At 41.3% G+C, this 14,452-nt stretch overlaps 1 protein-coding gene across 9 annotated transcripts in view; it reads right to left on the bottom strand.

Annotated features, from left to right (window-relative positions):
• The window catches only part of MAST4 (microtubule associated serine/threonine kinase family member 4), a 544,916-nt gene that overhangs the window by 198,009 nt on the left and 332,455 nt on the right, over window positions 1–14,452 (bottom strand). Inside the window, exons 1-2 of one of the 9 annotated variants that reach the window (XM_049103375.1) lie at window positions 6,338–7,464; window positions 2,433–2,513 (exon numbers count right to left, since the gene is read on the bottom strand). The exons of the other annotated variants lie outside the window; for them this stretch is intronic. Coding sequence (XP_048959332.1) covers window positions 2,433–2,513; window positions 6,338–6,384 — 128 coding nt within the window. The 5' untranslated portion in view covers window positions 6,385–7,464. Of the gene's footprint in view, window positions 1–2,432; window positions 2,514–6,337; window positions 7,465–14,452 lie in introns of those variants that run through there. 9 annotated transcript variants of the gene reach the window in all.

The following is a 14,452-nucleotide window of genomic DNA, read 5'->3' as shown; positions in this document are numbered from 1 at the left end:
CACTTACTATATTCCAGGCACTGAGAGAAGCCCTGGGGAAATAAAAATGACTGAAGGAGGTCACAGGTCTACCTAAACCAGATAATTAAAATTCAATGTAAATGATCTCAGAGCAATGTGTATCTTAAGTTAGTCACCGTGGAAAAATATGGGACTTCATAAATTTGAATCCTAGGCTAGTAAAGCTGGTTTATCTCTTATGTGTGTTAGCATCTTCATCTGTAAATAGAAGCAATATCCCTTTTGGTCTAACGATAGTGGATTAAACTGAATGAGATCGTGTATATGAAAGCATTTGGTCAACTATAAAGGACTTTGCACATGTTAATTCAATTTACCACACCTGTCCTAATCCAGGACTTGTTTCTCATGAAATATTATACCAGCACCCTCACTGGAGTTTCTACCTAAAATCCAGTCTGTTCTTAATACCTAAAAAGAGTACTAAGGGTAAAGGTAACTTTTCTCAGTCTAAGCTGAGATTGGTCACTTCCTTACTGAAAAATATCTTCTGGAACTCTGGAACACTTACACAATATAAGTCACACTTTTTAGCTCAGTATTGACGATCCAAAATTAATTTTTTAAAAGATTTTATTTATTTACTCATGAGAAACACACAGAGAGAGGCAGAGACACAGGCAGAGGGAGAAGCACAATCCCTGTGGGGAGCCTAATGTGGAATTTGATCCCAGGACCCCGGGATCACGCCCTGAGCCAAAGGCAGACGCCCAACGGCTGAGCCACCCAGGCGTTCCCAAAATTAATTTTTAAGTCTGTATCAAGCTCTTTAGAAGTCCTGCTTCTCTTCTCCTTTATCCGTTTTAAATTTTAGCTACATACATCATTTCTATAGTGTGCCACACTTGCATACCTCTTTCACTTTACTTTTTGTCTGTTTTTGTCCTTTACCACCATCTCTCCCCCATTGGGACACCAACATTTTTCGGTCTAGTTCAAGCATCACCTGGCCCAATAAATCTTTCTCTAAAAACACTCCCCCAAACTTCCTCCTCCTCTGTGCTACCTCATACTCTTTTCTCTTCTACTATTGATTGCACCTGCATTTTGAATAGCTTATTTGCTTATTTCCTTCAGGAAGGAAAAAAGGAAAGGGAATGTGAGCATCTAATGAAGACATGTTACAGTGAAGAAAAAATTCAGAAGAGAGTCCAATTACTTTTGGTTGGATCGCCAAAAATAGACAAATTACAAGGGCAGTAGAATTCTCTGGATTATCAGAAAACTCTTCTTATGCTTTAGGATCTATTATATTCAGAGAGCATATATTATATGCCCTATGAAAATTATTGCATAGAACTTTCATGTTGAAAGTCACTTTTACAATAAATATAATCCTATCAGCAGAAGAGTAGAACCAAAGTTCAAAGTCATTAATTCATTTCCCCAGTCAATTCTTCTTCACAGATTGTAATTCAGTCTTATTTTAGCAAATGAGAGAAACAAATATGTTAAATTGACCCAATGATATCATCTAAGTATAAAGCTTGTAAGTTACTATTTTAAAGGAACTGTTCATGAATTTTTTCATTCATTTTTAATATGTGCAGAACGATGTATTCACTAATAAAAAAATAATTGAGTCACTCCATCTATTGAGAATTTCACTCTACTTTCCCCTTAGGATCAAAAAAAAAAAAAAAGATTGGGAGGGGTGCTGGATAGTCTATGTACATCTTCTAATTAAATATGGGGAGACTCACCCTCACCCTATCCAGACCCTACTGAATTCATGAAAATCTTAATAGAACATAGGTATTATATATACAATGTGAACAGTACTTCCTACCATGGATTCTTTTCACAAACTGGGCTACAATGTAAGTAGAGCTCCTTGAGATCTTTCTCTAAAGAACAGAGAAGAATTAATTTACATCAGCCTGTGAATGAGAGGGTGGTGATGTAGCTGGGAATTCTAAAAGAGATGAAGAATTCTAATCCTTTTAGACAATTTAAATATTTTGTCCTGTAAATCACAGGATATGAAATAATTTGTGGTAACACATATTACAATACATTAACAAGAATTATAAAATATTTTCCTGAAATTGTAATAACATGAAGTATAAGAGAGAGGTCAAAACGTGTAGACTTTAGCAGATCATTCCCCAAGAAAGTGACAGGAAAACTAATGTACGCACAGGAGTTAAAACAACTCATCATCGGGCATGAAATCAAATATATTAAGATGAGCTAAATGGGATAAGCCAAGCACGTTTTCCAGGTGTTTCTGTAAATCACCAAACAAACTCAACCAGTTTCTGGACTCTGTTAACACCCAGAGGACAGTTGGGGAAGGGCTGTTGATTGTGTACCGCAGAGTCCCCAGCGGTCCAACACTTGCAGGGGGGTCTGGGAGAAGGAAAGGCAAAGACAAAGCAGCCAGGGGCCCGGCACTGGAGAGAGCTTACCTCCAGAAGTGAAAAGCGAAGAGAGGACTACAGGGGCTGCCTGGGCTGGATGGGGTTGGGCTCACGCTCCTTGGGGTGAGACTGAAAGTTAAAATAATGTCATTCCAGTTGGGGAAATGATGGCAGTAAAAACAGCAATGCTCATTTAAGGGACTGTGTTCCCCTTAGGCCAGAACCATTGTGGCATGCCTATCAACACCCCTGGCTCATCAGCTCCCCACTTGCCTCTTCTCAGGGCAAGGCCAATGCTGCCTGCTGAATTTGACCTCCTCAACGCTGCTGCTGCCATCTGCATCTGGGGCTTTTCTTTGTCACCAAGCCACTTAGCAGGTACTTCTGTGGTGTGTGTAAAGAAAATCCAGTCCTGTTTTATTCAGCCAGTATATTCTACTTCTGATCAACAATCAATGGTAAATCGGTAGAACCACGGGGAAGTCGTTATCAGACAACAGGACTCAAGTTAAGTACTGCAGTTTTTAAAAGGCAAAGCAGCAAACATTTCCAAATAGGAAGATATGTTTCTAAGCACTTTGCAGTGAAAAACACCCAACAACATTTTCTGTAATCCTCAGGGGGCAACGGTAAAAAACGTTGTTACGCTTACATTTATAAAAGATACCTTGAAATCTTCTTAGGCATGTAACTATAAATTATTTCACTTTCTAGAGGTTTTTTTGAGTTTCATCTATCAAAAGACCTTTATAATCCCCGCCCCCACCAACCTATCCAAACCATGGAACACATGTAACCAGCCAGTTCTCAAATATTCATCACAGGGTAGTGAGCCTACATTTCCTTTATCTTTTTTCCTTTTGGCCTCCTACTTCTCCTTTTTAAGGGAAGAGATAAAAGTTAAATTTGTCGGATATCTTACTTATAAAAATTTTGCCGAGAGATTTATCGAAGTATGAAGCTAATATTACTCAATTCCCTATTATTTTTACATGGCAAAATCAAAATTAGAATTAGCTAGGTATTCTGATACCAAGTCTTTGGCTGAAGTGAACGGGAGAAACTCCCACTAATGTGCAAGGAGTTTAAGAACATTTTCCTGCCCACACCACACCATGTTTGCTTATCTTAGAGAAGGGGTCCTGGAATGGAGCTGTAAGCTGGGTAATTCAAGCTGGTTGCACCTTTGGGCTCATCATATTATCAGTTCCACCCTTGTTTCCCATTATAATGGATAAATGAGATTTGGCTGTGTTTGTCTTCAACAAATATAAAATTATTGCTCAAAATGCTCCCACTTATTTAATAAAATGTTTCAACAAAGTTTTTTTTTTTTTTTTAATCTTTTCAGACCATTCTCTGGTTTGCGCCAGGGCTTAGTAAACTGAAGAACTGATTTCCTCATACATTCAGAGCACGTTCAAAAACCACTGCTCTTAATCATGCTGTACTTTAACTTAGCAGCTCATTGGAAAACTCTCAGGAATGTCTACTGATACAGACATTATTTAGCCTCACCCCAGTCTTATCTGTCCCTTTGGTCCAAAAATAGACATACATAGGCACTGAAGCCATTCCACGTCTCCAAGCTGAGAAAGGGATCATATGGGTTCCCAAGTCTCTATATTTCCATACTTAAACCAGTTTCTATCCTTAAACTGCAAAAAAGAAAAAAAGCAACATACTTTCTCAGAAACTCTAAAACTACACATGTTACCCACAAATCAGAAATTTCTGAATAAATTAATGAGTCATTAATTCTGAAATACTTATGTATATGTTGTCTCACATCCAGAAATTTCAGTTTTTGAAATAAGAACCAGGAACTGATTCATGTTACTGCTAAGTCAGAAAATTCTGAATTGCATCTACAGACTATAAATCATGCTGGTGCAACAGTCCATGGTTGTGGTACCTACAGAATACACTCTCCTCAAAGGAAAAGAGTATTGTCTTGTGGAATAATTAAAATAATATACCTATTAAATCTGCTCTTAATAAACTCAGTGATTTTTTATGACTTTTCATGTTAAGTAACATTTCTCTGCAGTGGTTAGAAGAGGGATTTACTCAAAGACTGCAGAATTAGCTTTCCCCACAAATGAATGGAAAACTAACCATGTCTACCTAAGAGTGATTTTACATTTCAAGGTAAGCAAAATGTTCCCAGTAAATTTTAATGGTAACGCTACAATGAAATTTAAGAGTGACCCTTCTTTTAGTGTGTCAAGCTCCTCAGGGGGAGGGAGGAGTAATCGATTTTAAATGCACAGTTAACATTCAAAGGCTAGACCCCGGGGGTGTGGCCTGAATCAAAACAAAATCCAGGGAATCCCCTGTGTTTAGCTGACCCCTATGTGCTGCGTCATCATCAACAAAGTCATAAAATGTGTGGCATATCTCAGACTCCCAAATTAGGGGCGGAACATTTGATGCAACTGAGCTTGGATGTTAAAAAGTTACTTTCAAGTGTCTCCTCCTAATGTGGACAAGAGGCTAAAAATGAAAGAAAAGGCATAACATGAAATGATGTATACTACCAAGTCTGAAAAAAATAAAAGTAAGGAGGTGGAACAACCAGAAACAGAGGTGAAACAACGCTGGGGTTAGTGCTCCTGGGTCTCTAACAGAAGAGCACTGGCATCTGAGCTGTGCAGTTCCAGAACGTTGGAGAGAGCCGGGTTAGTGGAAGAATGAGTGCATGCCACTGAGATATTCCATGAGGATGGCGAGGGCTGAAGACCAGGCTGGAGTTGGACATGGAGACGAAATAGCAGGGCGATGGGGAAATACTGCCTCTGGGTCCATTACGAAAAATGCCACAACTAGCAAGAAGGCTGTAAGAGCCCTCTAACTTTTTCTAAGTGAGCACTTGTTAGTATAAAATCAAGGGTAAAATTTTAGAGCAAGAAAAGCATTCACATCACTACAGAAATGTAGTGCTTTTATTAATTTTTGAATTACAAAGTAATTTCCCTCGTACGATGCACCTCCAGGGTTCAAGAGGAATAATTAATAACTCGGAACTGGGCACAGTACTTTTCCTGCAGGCTCTTCCTGGAAGTCAGCCAGTATAAAAACGACTGGGATTGCATGAATTTCAACCAAAATGTAATTTCATATCTTTACTGGAAGTTAGAGAGGGGCTATTTCTATTTTTCTACCAGATTTACATTCGACTGTTTATTATTTTAAGGGTGCCAAGCCCAGACTCACTCACAGTTTCTGCATCTTTGACTAACAGATTTAAAATAAAAATTTGCTGACACTTCCTGCATCACAGATGTTTAACTTCTGCGCCACAAATGAGACGTGGGCATTTTCACGTGGCTACATCAAATCAGAAGGCAGTCAGATGAGTTAATGGGTTAAAAAAAAAAAAAAAACAGCTAAGCAAACACAGATCTCAACTAGGTAAACACTGCATGCAGTGGCTGGAGACTGCGGAGAGGACTCGAAATGCACTACAGTTCATTAATATTCTGTTGCACAAATAAAACACGGATCGCATCTAATGAATGTGACAAATAACCCTTCTCTTGTACTCTAATCCATTGTAATGTCTTCGATTATTCAATGCAGACAGAGGCCTTTCTTTAGAGAAAGGCAGCATGGGGATAAATAAACAGTGAGAGGAGAGGGGAGAAAGAGACAGCTCCACCACGGCCTGCTGATGCATTCTTTCACAATGAGCTGTTAAGATGTTTCCAGCACTGAGGTTTAGTAACTTTAAATATGCAGCGACGCTTCTCCTCTGACTGCAGTGCAAAAATGCAGGGTCTGGCTTTCCACCTCAGCGGAAACCCAGTGCCATGCATTTAAGACACGTCCCTGCACCTCGCACTGCAGTGCTCTGAGGCTGTCAGTACAAACAAATGCTAAAGAGCTATTGGTGGCAGGAAAGCGAGTGCCATGCAGAAAGCATTAAAATATTAAAGCCAGACAATACTTACTCCAAGGTCAGCCCCGGAATCTGCAGCCTTTCCCGCTGGGCTTTCATGGTTGTTAGAGGTTAGCACACTGTATTGTGACCATGACACACATCCCCTGCCAGCGTCCCGGTGATGACAGAGAGCCAAAAGGAACCTCTATAAAGGACTGGACTAACAATCTCTCTAGGGGGAGGGGGATCCTGCAAGTTTGGGTCCTTCCACCTCTAGCCGGAATCTGGAGATGTCAGCCTCTCCTCAGGTTAACAGCAGTGCACCCGGCAATGATCTCGTTAAGGGAATGAGGCTTTCAGCTCTGCATATCAAGTAATTGGTTTCTGATTTTTTTTCCTTTTTTTTTTTTTTTTAAAACAAAGTCGCTCCACTCACAGACCCAGTTTTCACCTCAGTGAAAGGAAAAGTCCTTTCATCATGCAGGCTGGGGGGTGAAGGGGTGGGAGGAAATAAATAATAAAGCCACAGTATCATACTCGGGAAAGAGTTTATCTCAGCAAACCTCAACTGTTTCCCACCTCCCCGTGATGCTCTCAAACAGAAGCCGGCCACCCCAAGGAAGTTCCCTTTACAAGATCCTCCCTTGGCGGAGTTAACAGAATCACTCCATGTGCCACCAGAAAGACATGGGGAATGGTGCCGAATGAAAACAATTAGATTTTTTTCTATATAAGGCAATCATCAGAAGGAGGAATAAACTAACTGTATTAATTTGGGGGATGCTGAACTCTGCTGTGAGGCAAACTCTTGCGTCAACAGGCAAAACCCTATGATGGGAAGTACCAACTGGAAATGCAAGAGACGGGGGCTTGTCCTTTCATTTCTGAAAAGTGGTTTTTAAGAACACCGCGGGGCTACCTACTTTACAAAAGCGACCAAGGATGAATAAGGAAGCAGAGGGAGGACACACATTTTGGAAGCCCGAAAGTTTCATCCCGTATCTATTCAAGTAACTCAATTTTTCACAGTGTTCACAACTTGGGACTAAGTGTACTTCCATTGTTATGTATGAAGAACGTGTCTGACTCACTTCTTCTAATGCATTTTAAAAATGTTTTAAGATTCAGTAACCACCGGTTTGCTGGGAAGTACCAGACCAAATTAAATTTTACTTTAGCAAGGATTCTAATTTTCAGGCGCTGCTGCTAGTCCACCCGCACACAGCCAGGCGGTGATCAAACAGCTGGGGTCAACTAGTTACATTTGAAAAGCCATGAAGTCAACTTCCAACATTTCACAGATGAAGAAACTGAGTACATACAACCGGTGGCAGTGCTGGGGTTAGATGCTGGTGTATTTACTCCCTATCCTAAAGGGCCCTTGCTTGCAGGGATGTCAGGTACAGTTGTTCAGGTCGTGCCTTGCACAAAGCTGCTGGGCAAAGAGGAAGTGAGGGCTGAAGTCCAACCTGCTTCCCACCTTGCCAAGCCTGCTGTATGACTCTGGGCTGCTTCTACCCCGACTCTGCCCGTTTCTCCCCACCCCCCCATTTTCACAAAGTTACCCTCAGCTTTGTGTCCATTTAGAGTCACCAGTTTCTAATTCTACAAAGGTTCGTAAGATATTCCCAGAACCCTTCTCTAACCCCTAACCCTCCAGCATGCTCTGGGGTATTTGTTAACCAGGTAACAGCTTCTCTTATTGTGTGGGCTCACAGAGAACTAACCAATTCTACCTTTCAGTGGTAACAAATCCATACTGGGGAGGGGCACTGGGTGGCTCAGTGGGTGAGCGTCTGCCTTTGGCTCGGGTTGTGACCCTGGGGTCCTGGGATCGAGTCCTGCATTGGGCTCCCTGCAGGGAGCCTGCTTCTCCCTCTGCCTCTGCCTCTGCCTCTCTGTGTCTCATGAATAAATAAATAGAATCTTAAAAAAAAAAAACAAATCCTACCCCAAAGATACAGATGCAGTGAAACGCCGAGACACCTGCACCCCGATGTTTATAGCAGCAATGGCCACAATAGCCAAACTGTGGAAGGAGCCTTGGTGTCCGACAGATGATGAATAAAGAAGATGTGGTCCATGTATACAATGGAATATTACTCAGCCATTAGAAATGACAAATACCCACCATTTGCTTCGACATGGGGGGACCTGGAGGGTATTATGCTGAGTAAAATAAGTCAATCGGAGAAGGACAAACATTATATGGTCTCATTCATTTGGGGAATATAAAAATTAGTGAAAGGGAATAAAGGGAAAGGAGAGAAAATGAGTGAAAATATTAGTGAGGGTGACAAAACATGAGAGACATCTAACTCTGGGAAATGAACAAGGGGTAGTGGAAGGGGAAGTGGGTGGGGGGTTGCGGTGACTGGGTGATGGACCATGAGGGGGGCACTTGGCGGGATGAGCACTGGTGTTATATGTTGGCAAATTGAACTCCAATAAATTTTTTTAAATAAATAAAATAAAATAAAATAAAATAAAATAAAATAAAATAAAATAAAATAAAAACCTAAATCCATACTGGGAACATAGTCACTGGGTAGTGACCATTGGGAGGCAGACAGAAATGTAAACAAATCATCTCAACTACTGTGAAAAGCATAACAACAAGAAATGATAAAGATATAATAGAACACAAAGAAGGGGACCAGCTTTGTGCATTAAAGTTGGGGAAAGCACGAAAGGAAGCATGCCAAAAGCCAGGTTACGATTTTAAAAAAAGGCGGGGGGCGGGGTGAGTGGTGAGTGTGGGAGGGGAGGTGGAGAAAGAAAGAAAAAATTCCACTCGGGTCTTCCAAAAAGCTAAATTCTCTAAAACTTTTTATTTTCTTAAAATAACCTCATCTTAAGGATACATTAGAATTTTCTTCAATAGGCTTCTCTATAGGATCTTAAGTGAATTTCGGTTCCCTATTGCCAATGGACTACAAAATAGTTACACTCGAATTTCCTTTAAATACCCTTGATTTAAAATATCCAAACCCAAACTCCCCATCCTCATTCCCTGCCAAATAAGTTTCCATGCAATGTAAAATACTCAGACTCTCACCATTCTTTCCTCCTGAACCACGCTGATCCAAGGAATGTCCCATCCTGGCTGGATTATTATAATTTCCTTCTGAGTGATCTCTCCACTTCCTCCTTGGCACCCTCTACACTTTGTCAGATACACAAATTCCAGAGTGATATTTTTTTTTCCAGAATATCACTTCTGTGTTCAAAACACACCAACAGTTTCTCTCTTGCTCAGAGTAAAAGCTAAAAAAAACCTTGCAAACTTGGCCAAAAAAAAAAAAAAAAAATCAGAAAATTGAGCATCAACAGGATTGACAGTGGTAATGTATTAGGACATACCCAATGTTTAAGGTCATGTGTTCAAGGAGAGAGGGGAGGAAGGAGGTAAGGAAAGGATTGAGAAAGAAGAAAGAAGGGGAGGAGAGATGGAGGCAACCAGCGGCAGGGGACCCCTATGGAAGGTGCTGGGGAACTACCCCTTATATGTGAAAACTGGAACAGGAAAAATCAACAACTTATCTTATTTCTGATTTCCCTATAACCTGCACCTCATGGATGAGAAAATGATTCTCTTTATGTAAGTATTAAAACTGGTAAATAAGGAAAGAGTGCTACAACTAGAGTATCACCATTTCTCAAACCCTAATAAATGAATGGATCTAGGCCATGATCATGATGACTGCTGACTGGGTGTTCTGTGCCTCTTGGGGCAACATACACGAGATAATCCTACGAAAAGAAGTCACGCCAACCCAGGATACAATCAAGCTTCTACGTCAAAGTGTCAATTACGGTATATATAGGGACAAAGAGATGTGATCAGCAAAAGCTAGGTTGGGAAAAGCGAAAACCACAACCTGGTATCTTTAACCAAAATGTTCAAGTGGGGACATGAAAGAGATGGAGGGGTTAAATAAGAATGAAGATATAAATCCATTAATTGCCACGTGTGGGTCCCGATACCAAACACACACATAGTCGAATGCTTGAAATAATCGGTGTAACAGATACACACACAGAGACTGGATATGCCGGTTATTAATTATTTTTTAAGAATGCTGGGATCAGGATCACTTCTTTTTTTAAAATTATTATTTATTTATGATAGTCACACAGAGAGAGAGAGAGGCAGAGACACAGGCAGAGGGAGAAGCAGGCTCCATGCACCGGGAGCCCGATGTGGGACTCGATCCCGGGTCTCCAGGATCGCGTCCTGGGCCAAAGGCAGGCGCTAAACCGCTGCGCCACCCGGGGATCCCCCAGGATCACTTTTAATTATTCATCTTTTAGAGATATATATAAACATATTCACAGGTAAAATAAAGTGTCTATGCTTTGCTTCAAAATAATCTGGGGAAAGGGAGTAAGATACAGTATTAATTAATAATAGTAATATTACTATCAAACCTGGGTAATGGGTACATGAAGTTCTCTGTAGTACAGGTCTGAAATTTTGTGTAGTAAAAAAGCTGAAGAGTTCTCACCATGCCCACAAGGCTCCACGCAACATGTACACACCCACCCTCCCTGGCCGCCTTCCCTGCAGCTCCTTCACTCCTCACTGTCTTTCCTGTACACCAAACACACTCTATCTCACTGCCTCTGCATTCACTGCTCTGTCTGCCTCCAACTCTCTTTCCTGGAAATGTCTAAACATCCTGCACCTGCATCTTTTACAATCTCCCTGACCAGCCTCCCCTCCACCTACTGTTTCCTTCTCATCTTGATGTATTTTTCTTCTCAGTACCTACCCCCTGAGACTGAATTTATATTTGTCTGTTACCTCTCCCCTGTAAGAGTGTGGGCTCTAAGAAGGTAGGTGTGTTGGAACGCTAGTGCCAAAAACAGTCCATACCAGTATTCTTTTTTTTTTTTTTTAATGTATTTTATTTATTCCTGAGAGAGAGAGAGAGAGGCAGAGACCCAGGCAGAGGGAGAAGCAGGCTCCATGCAAGGAGCCCGACATGGGACTCGATCCTGGATCTCTAGGATCAGGGTCTGGGCTGAAGGCAGCGCTAAACCGCTGAGCCACCCGGGCTGCCCACTTACCAGTATTCAATAAATGTCTGCTGACATTTCAAAACATGCTACAAAGCTGTAGTCATTGAAATAGTACGGTGCTGGCACAAAAAGAGACGCATAGATGAAGAGAACACGACAGAGAGCCCAGAAATAAACCTATGATTATTTTGTCAATTAATCCAAGACAAAAGAGGCAAGAAGATGCAATGGGGAAAAGACTGTCTCTTCAATAAACAACACTGGGAAAACTGGAAAGCCACGTGCAGAAGAATGAAACTGGATCACGCTCTATCTCCATATGCAAAAATATATTCAAAATGGATTAATGACCTAAATGTGAGACCAGAAACCATAAAATTCCTAGAAGGAACATCGGCAGTAATTTCTTTGACATCGGCCTTGGCAACATTTTTTCTAGATCTATCTCCTCACCCAAGGGCCACAAAAGCAAAATTAAGCTATTGTGATTACACCAAAATAAAAAGCTTTTAGATGGTGAAGGAAACCATCAACAAAATGAAAAGGCAACCTACTGAATGGGAGAAGATATTCGCAAATGAAATATCTGATAAGGGGAAAGAACTCATACAGTAAATAATCTAATTGAGAATGGGCAGAGTGGGGCACCTGGGTGGCTCAGTAGGTTAAGTTGTCTGCCGTTTGGCTCAGGTCATGATCTCAGGGTCCTGGGATCAAGCCTGGAGTCGGGCTCTCTGCTCCTCAGGGAATCTGCTTCTCCCTGTCTGCCCCTCCCCTCCTCGTGCTCTCTCCTCTCCTTCTTTCTCTCTCAAATAAATAAATAAATAAATAAATAAATAAATAAATAAAATCTTAAAAAAAAATAATGGACAGAGGGCCTGAGTAGACATTTTTCCAAAGAAGACACCTGGATGGCCAATGGACACATGAGAAGATGCTGAACATTACGAATCCTCAGGTAAATGTACATCAAAACCACACTCAGGTATCACCTCACGCCAGTCAGAATGGCTACAATAAACACAAGAAATAAGCATGGGCAAGGATGTGGAGAAAAAGGAACCCTCACGCAAGCCGGTGGGAATGGAGACTGGGGAGCCACTGTGGAAAACGGTATGGAGGTTTCCTCCAAAAACCTAAAAACAGAATTACCCATAGGATCCAAAAATTGTACTACTGGATATTTATCCAAAGGAAATGAAAACACTAATTCAAAAAGATATACGTGCCTCTACGTTTAGTGCATTATTTCTAATAGCCATGATACGAAAGCAACCTAAGGGCCCACCGATAGATGAATGGATAAGGAAGATGCAGTGTGTACGTGCATGAGCATGTACACACACACACACACGCACGCACAAGAATATGACTCAGCCATAAAAAAGAATGAGATCTTACCATTTTCAAAAACATGAATTGGCCTAGAATATACAAGGCTATGTGAAATAAGACCAAAAAAAAAAAAAAAGACAAATGTCATATGATTTCATTCATATGGGAAATTTAAGGAATAGATGAACAAAGAAGAGAAAAACAAAACAAAACAAAAAACACAGAATCTTAAATACAGAGAACTGGTAGCTGCCGAAGAGGAGGCTGGTGCAGGGATGGGCAAGACAGATAAAAGGGAGTAAGGGTACACGTCTCGTGATGAGCAGTACACGGTGTGTAGAACTGCTGAATCGCTCTAGGGCACACCTGAAACTAATATAACACCCTATGTTAACTCTCCCTCAACAAAAAAAGAAAAACAAGCTGCTGCAAGATGAATGAACGACTCTCCCTACACTGGTTAAACTGCCACCTAAGGACACTCCCCCTCCTCTTTCCTACAATTACAGGAAATCTTCAGCGACAGAGAACCAGCCAGACGGTATCAGCAGCTCAGAGGGTGGCATCTAAGGCACTGGATAAGCAGGATGCCTTCAGATACCACAGAAAGACCCAGAAAGAGCCCGACTGGCTGGAAAGCACAGTAACAAGTAACAGCTGTACGTGCGCGCGCGCACACACACACACACACACACACACACGTGTGCCAAGGAGGAATCTAAGGTAACACTAGAGTAGGTGCTGTGTTCTGGTGGGACGTGGGGAGGCCACTGTCCTCAACTACGTGGTATGTCCCTGCAGGAAGGCACGTATACAGAACAAGGCCGAGGTTAAGCAGCTTCCTGTTGTATGGGGAGGGAACACCGCTGCCCCTAATGGTGGAAGTATGGGGTCCAAAGAAACCCAGTGGCATGGCTTAGGGCTGGGTCATTTGACATATACTCTAGAATGGTGGTTTCTCAACCAGGGATGGAAATGTCTGGAGGCATACTTGGTTGTCACAATTGGAGAGGTAGGGGTGCAGAGGCCAGGGTCATCGCAAAACATCCTACAATGCACAAGACAGCTCCTCAACCCAGAATGATCCAAACACAAGTGCATAGAGTGGCTCTAGAAAGTCTGCTCTAAAGTCAAGGGGCAATTTCTTTCTTTTTTTTTTTTAAGTTTTATTTAAATTCTATTTGCCATAGATTCAAACATTTTTGGTTCTGATTTCTTAGCATTTAGCTTAGGAAAAAAGAAAAGAGCTGTCTTATTGTTTCATTTCGTCTTCCCTGTTTCTTCTCTCTCAGCAATACTACCAACCTAAGTGTATGTATACACTTCTGTCCTGTTTTTAGGGGGAAAGACTTTTTATAGCCAGAGCCCCAGAAGCATCTCTAAGTCACAGAAACCTAATTAACAGTGTCTCTGGGCCACACCCGACCAGCAACCTAGTTTTTTGCAAAGCAAAGTGTACATAATCCTAAGGCAAGAGCATCATTCTCCCTGCATGTTCAATTATTTATACATTCTTAAAAGCTGTGCATGGTTGAAAAAAACTTTCAGGAAATGAGGAAATTAATCACTCCATGAGAAATACAGTTATAAAGGAGAGGGAATAGAATCACCTGTGAGGAAAAGGAAGAGAAGGAGGAGATGAGGAGGGAAAAGAAGAGGGAAATATATATGTAGTGGTAGCACAATAATGACCCCCTATGAAAATGTCACAATCCCTAGAATCTGTGAATTTGTGACTTTAAGTGGCAAAAGGGACTTCACTGATGTGATTACATGAGGGCTTAATGAGGAGGAGATCATTCTAAATGATCTGCAAAGGCTCAAT

This window comes from Canis lupus, chromosome 2, assembly GCF_003254725.2.
Source record: "Canis lupus dingo isolate Sandy chromosome 2, ASM325472v2, whole genome shotgun sequence".
Taxonomy (NCBI): Eukaryota; Metazoa; Chordata; class Mammalia; order Carnivora; family Canidae; genus Canis; species Canis lupus.
The sequence above is the reverse complement of the archived record's forward strand: the minus strand, read 5'-3'. Positions and strand labels throughout refer to the sequence as shown.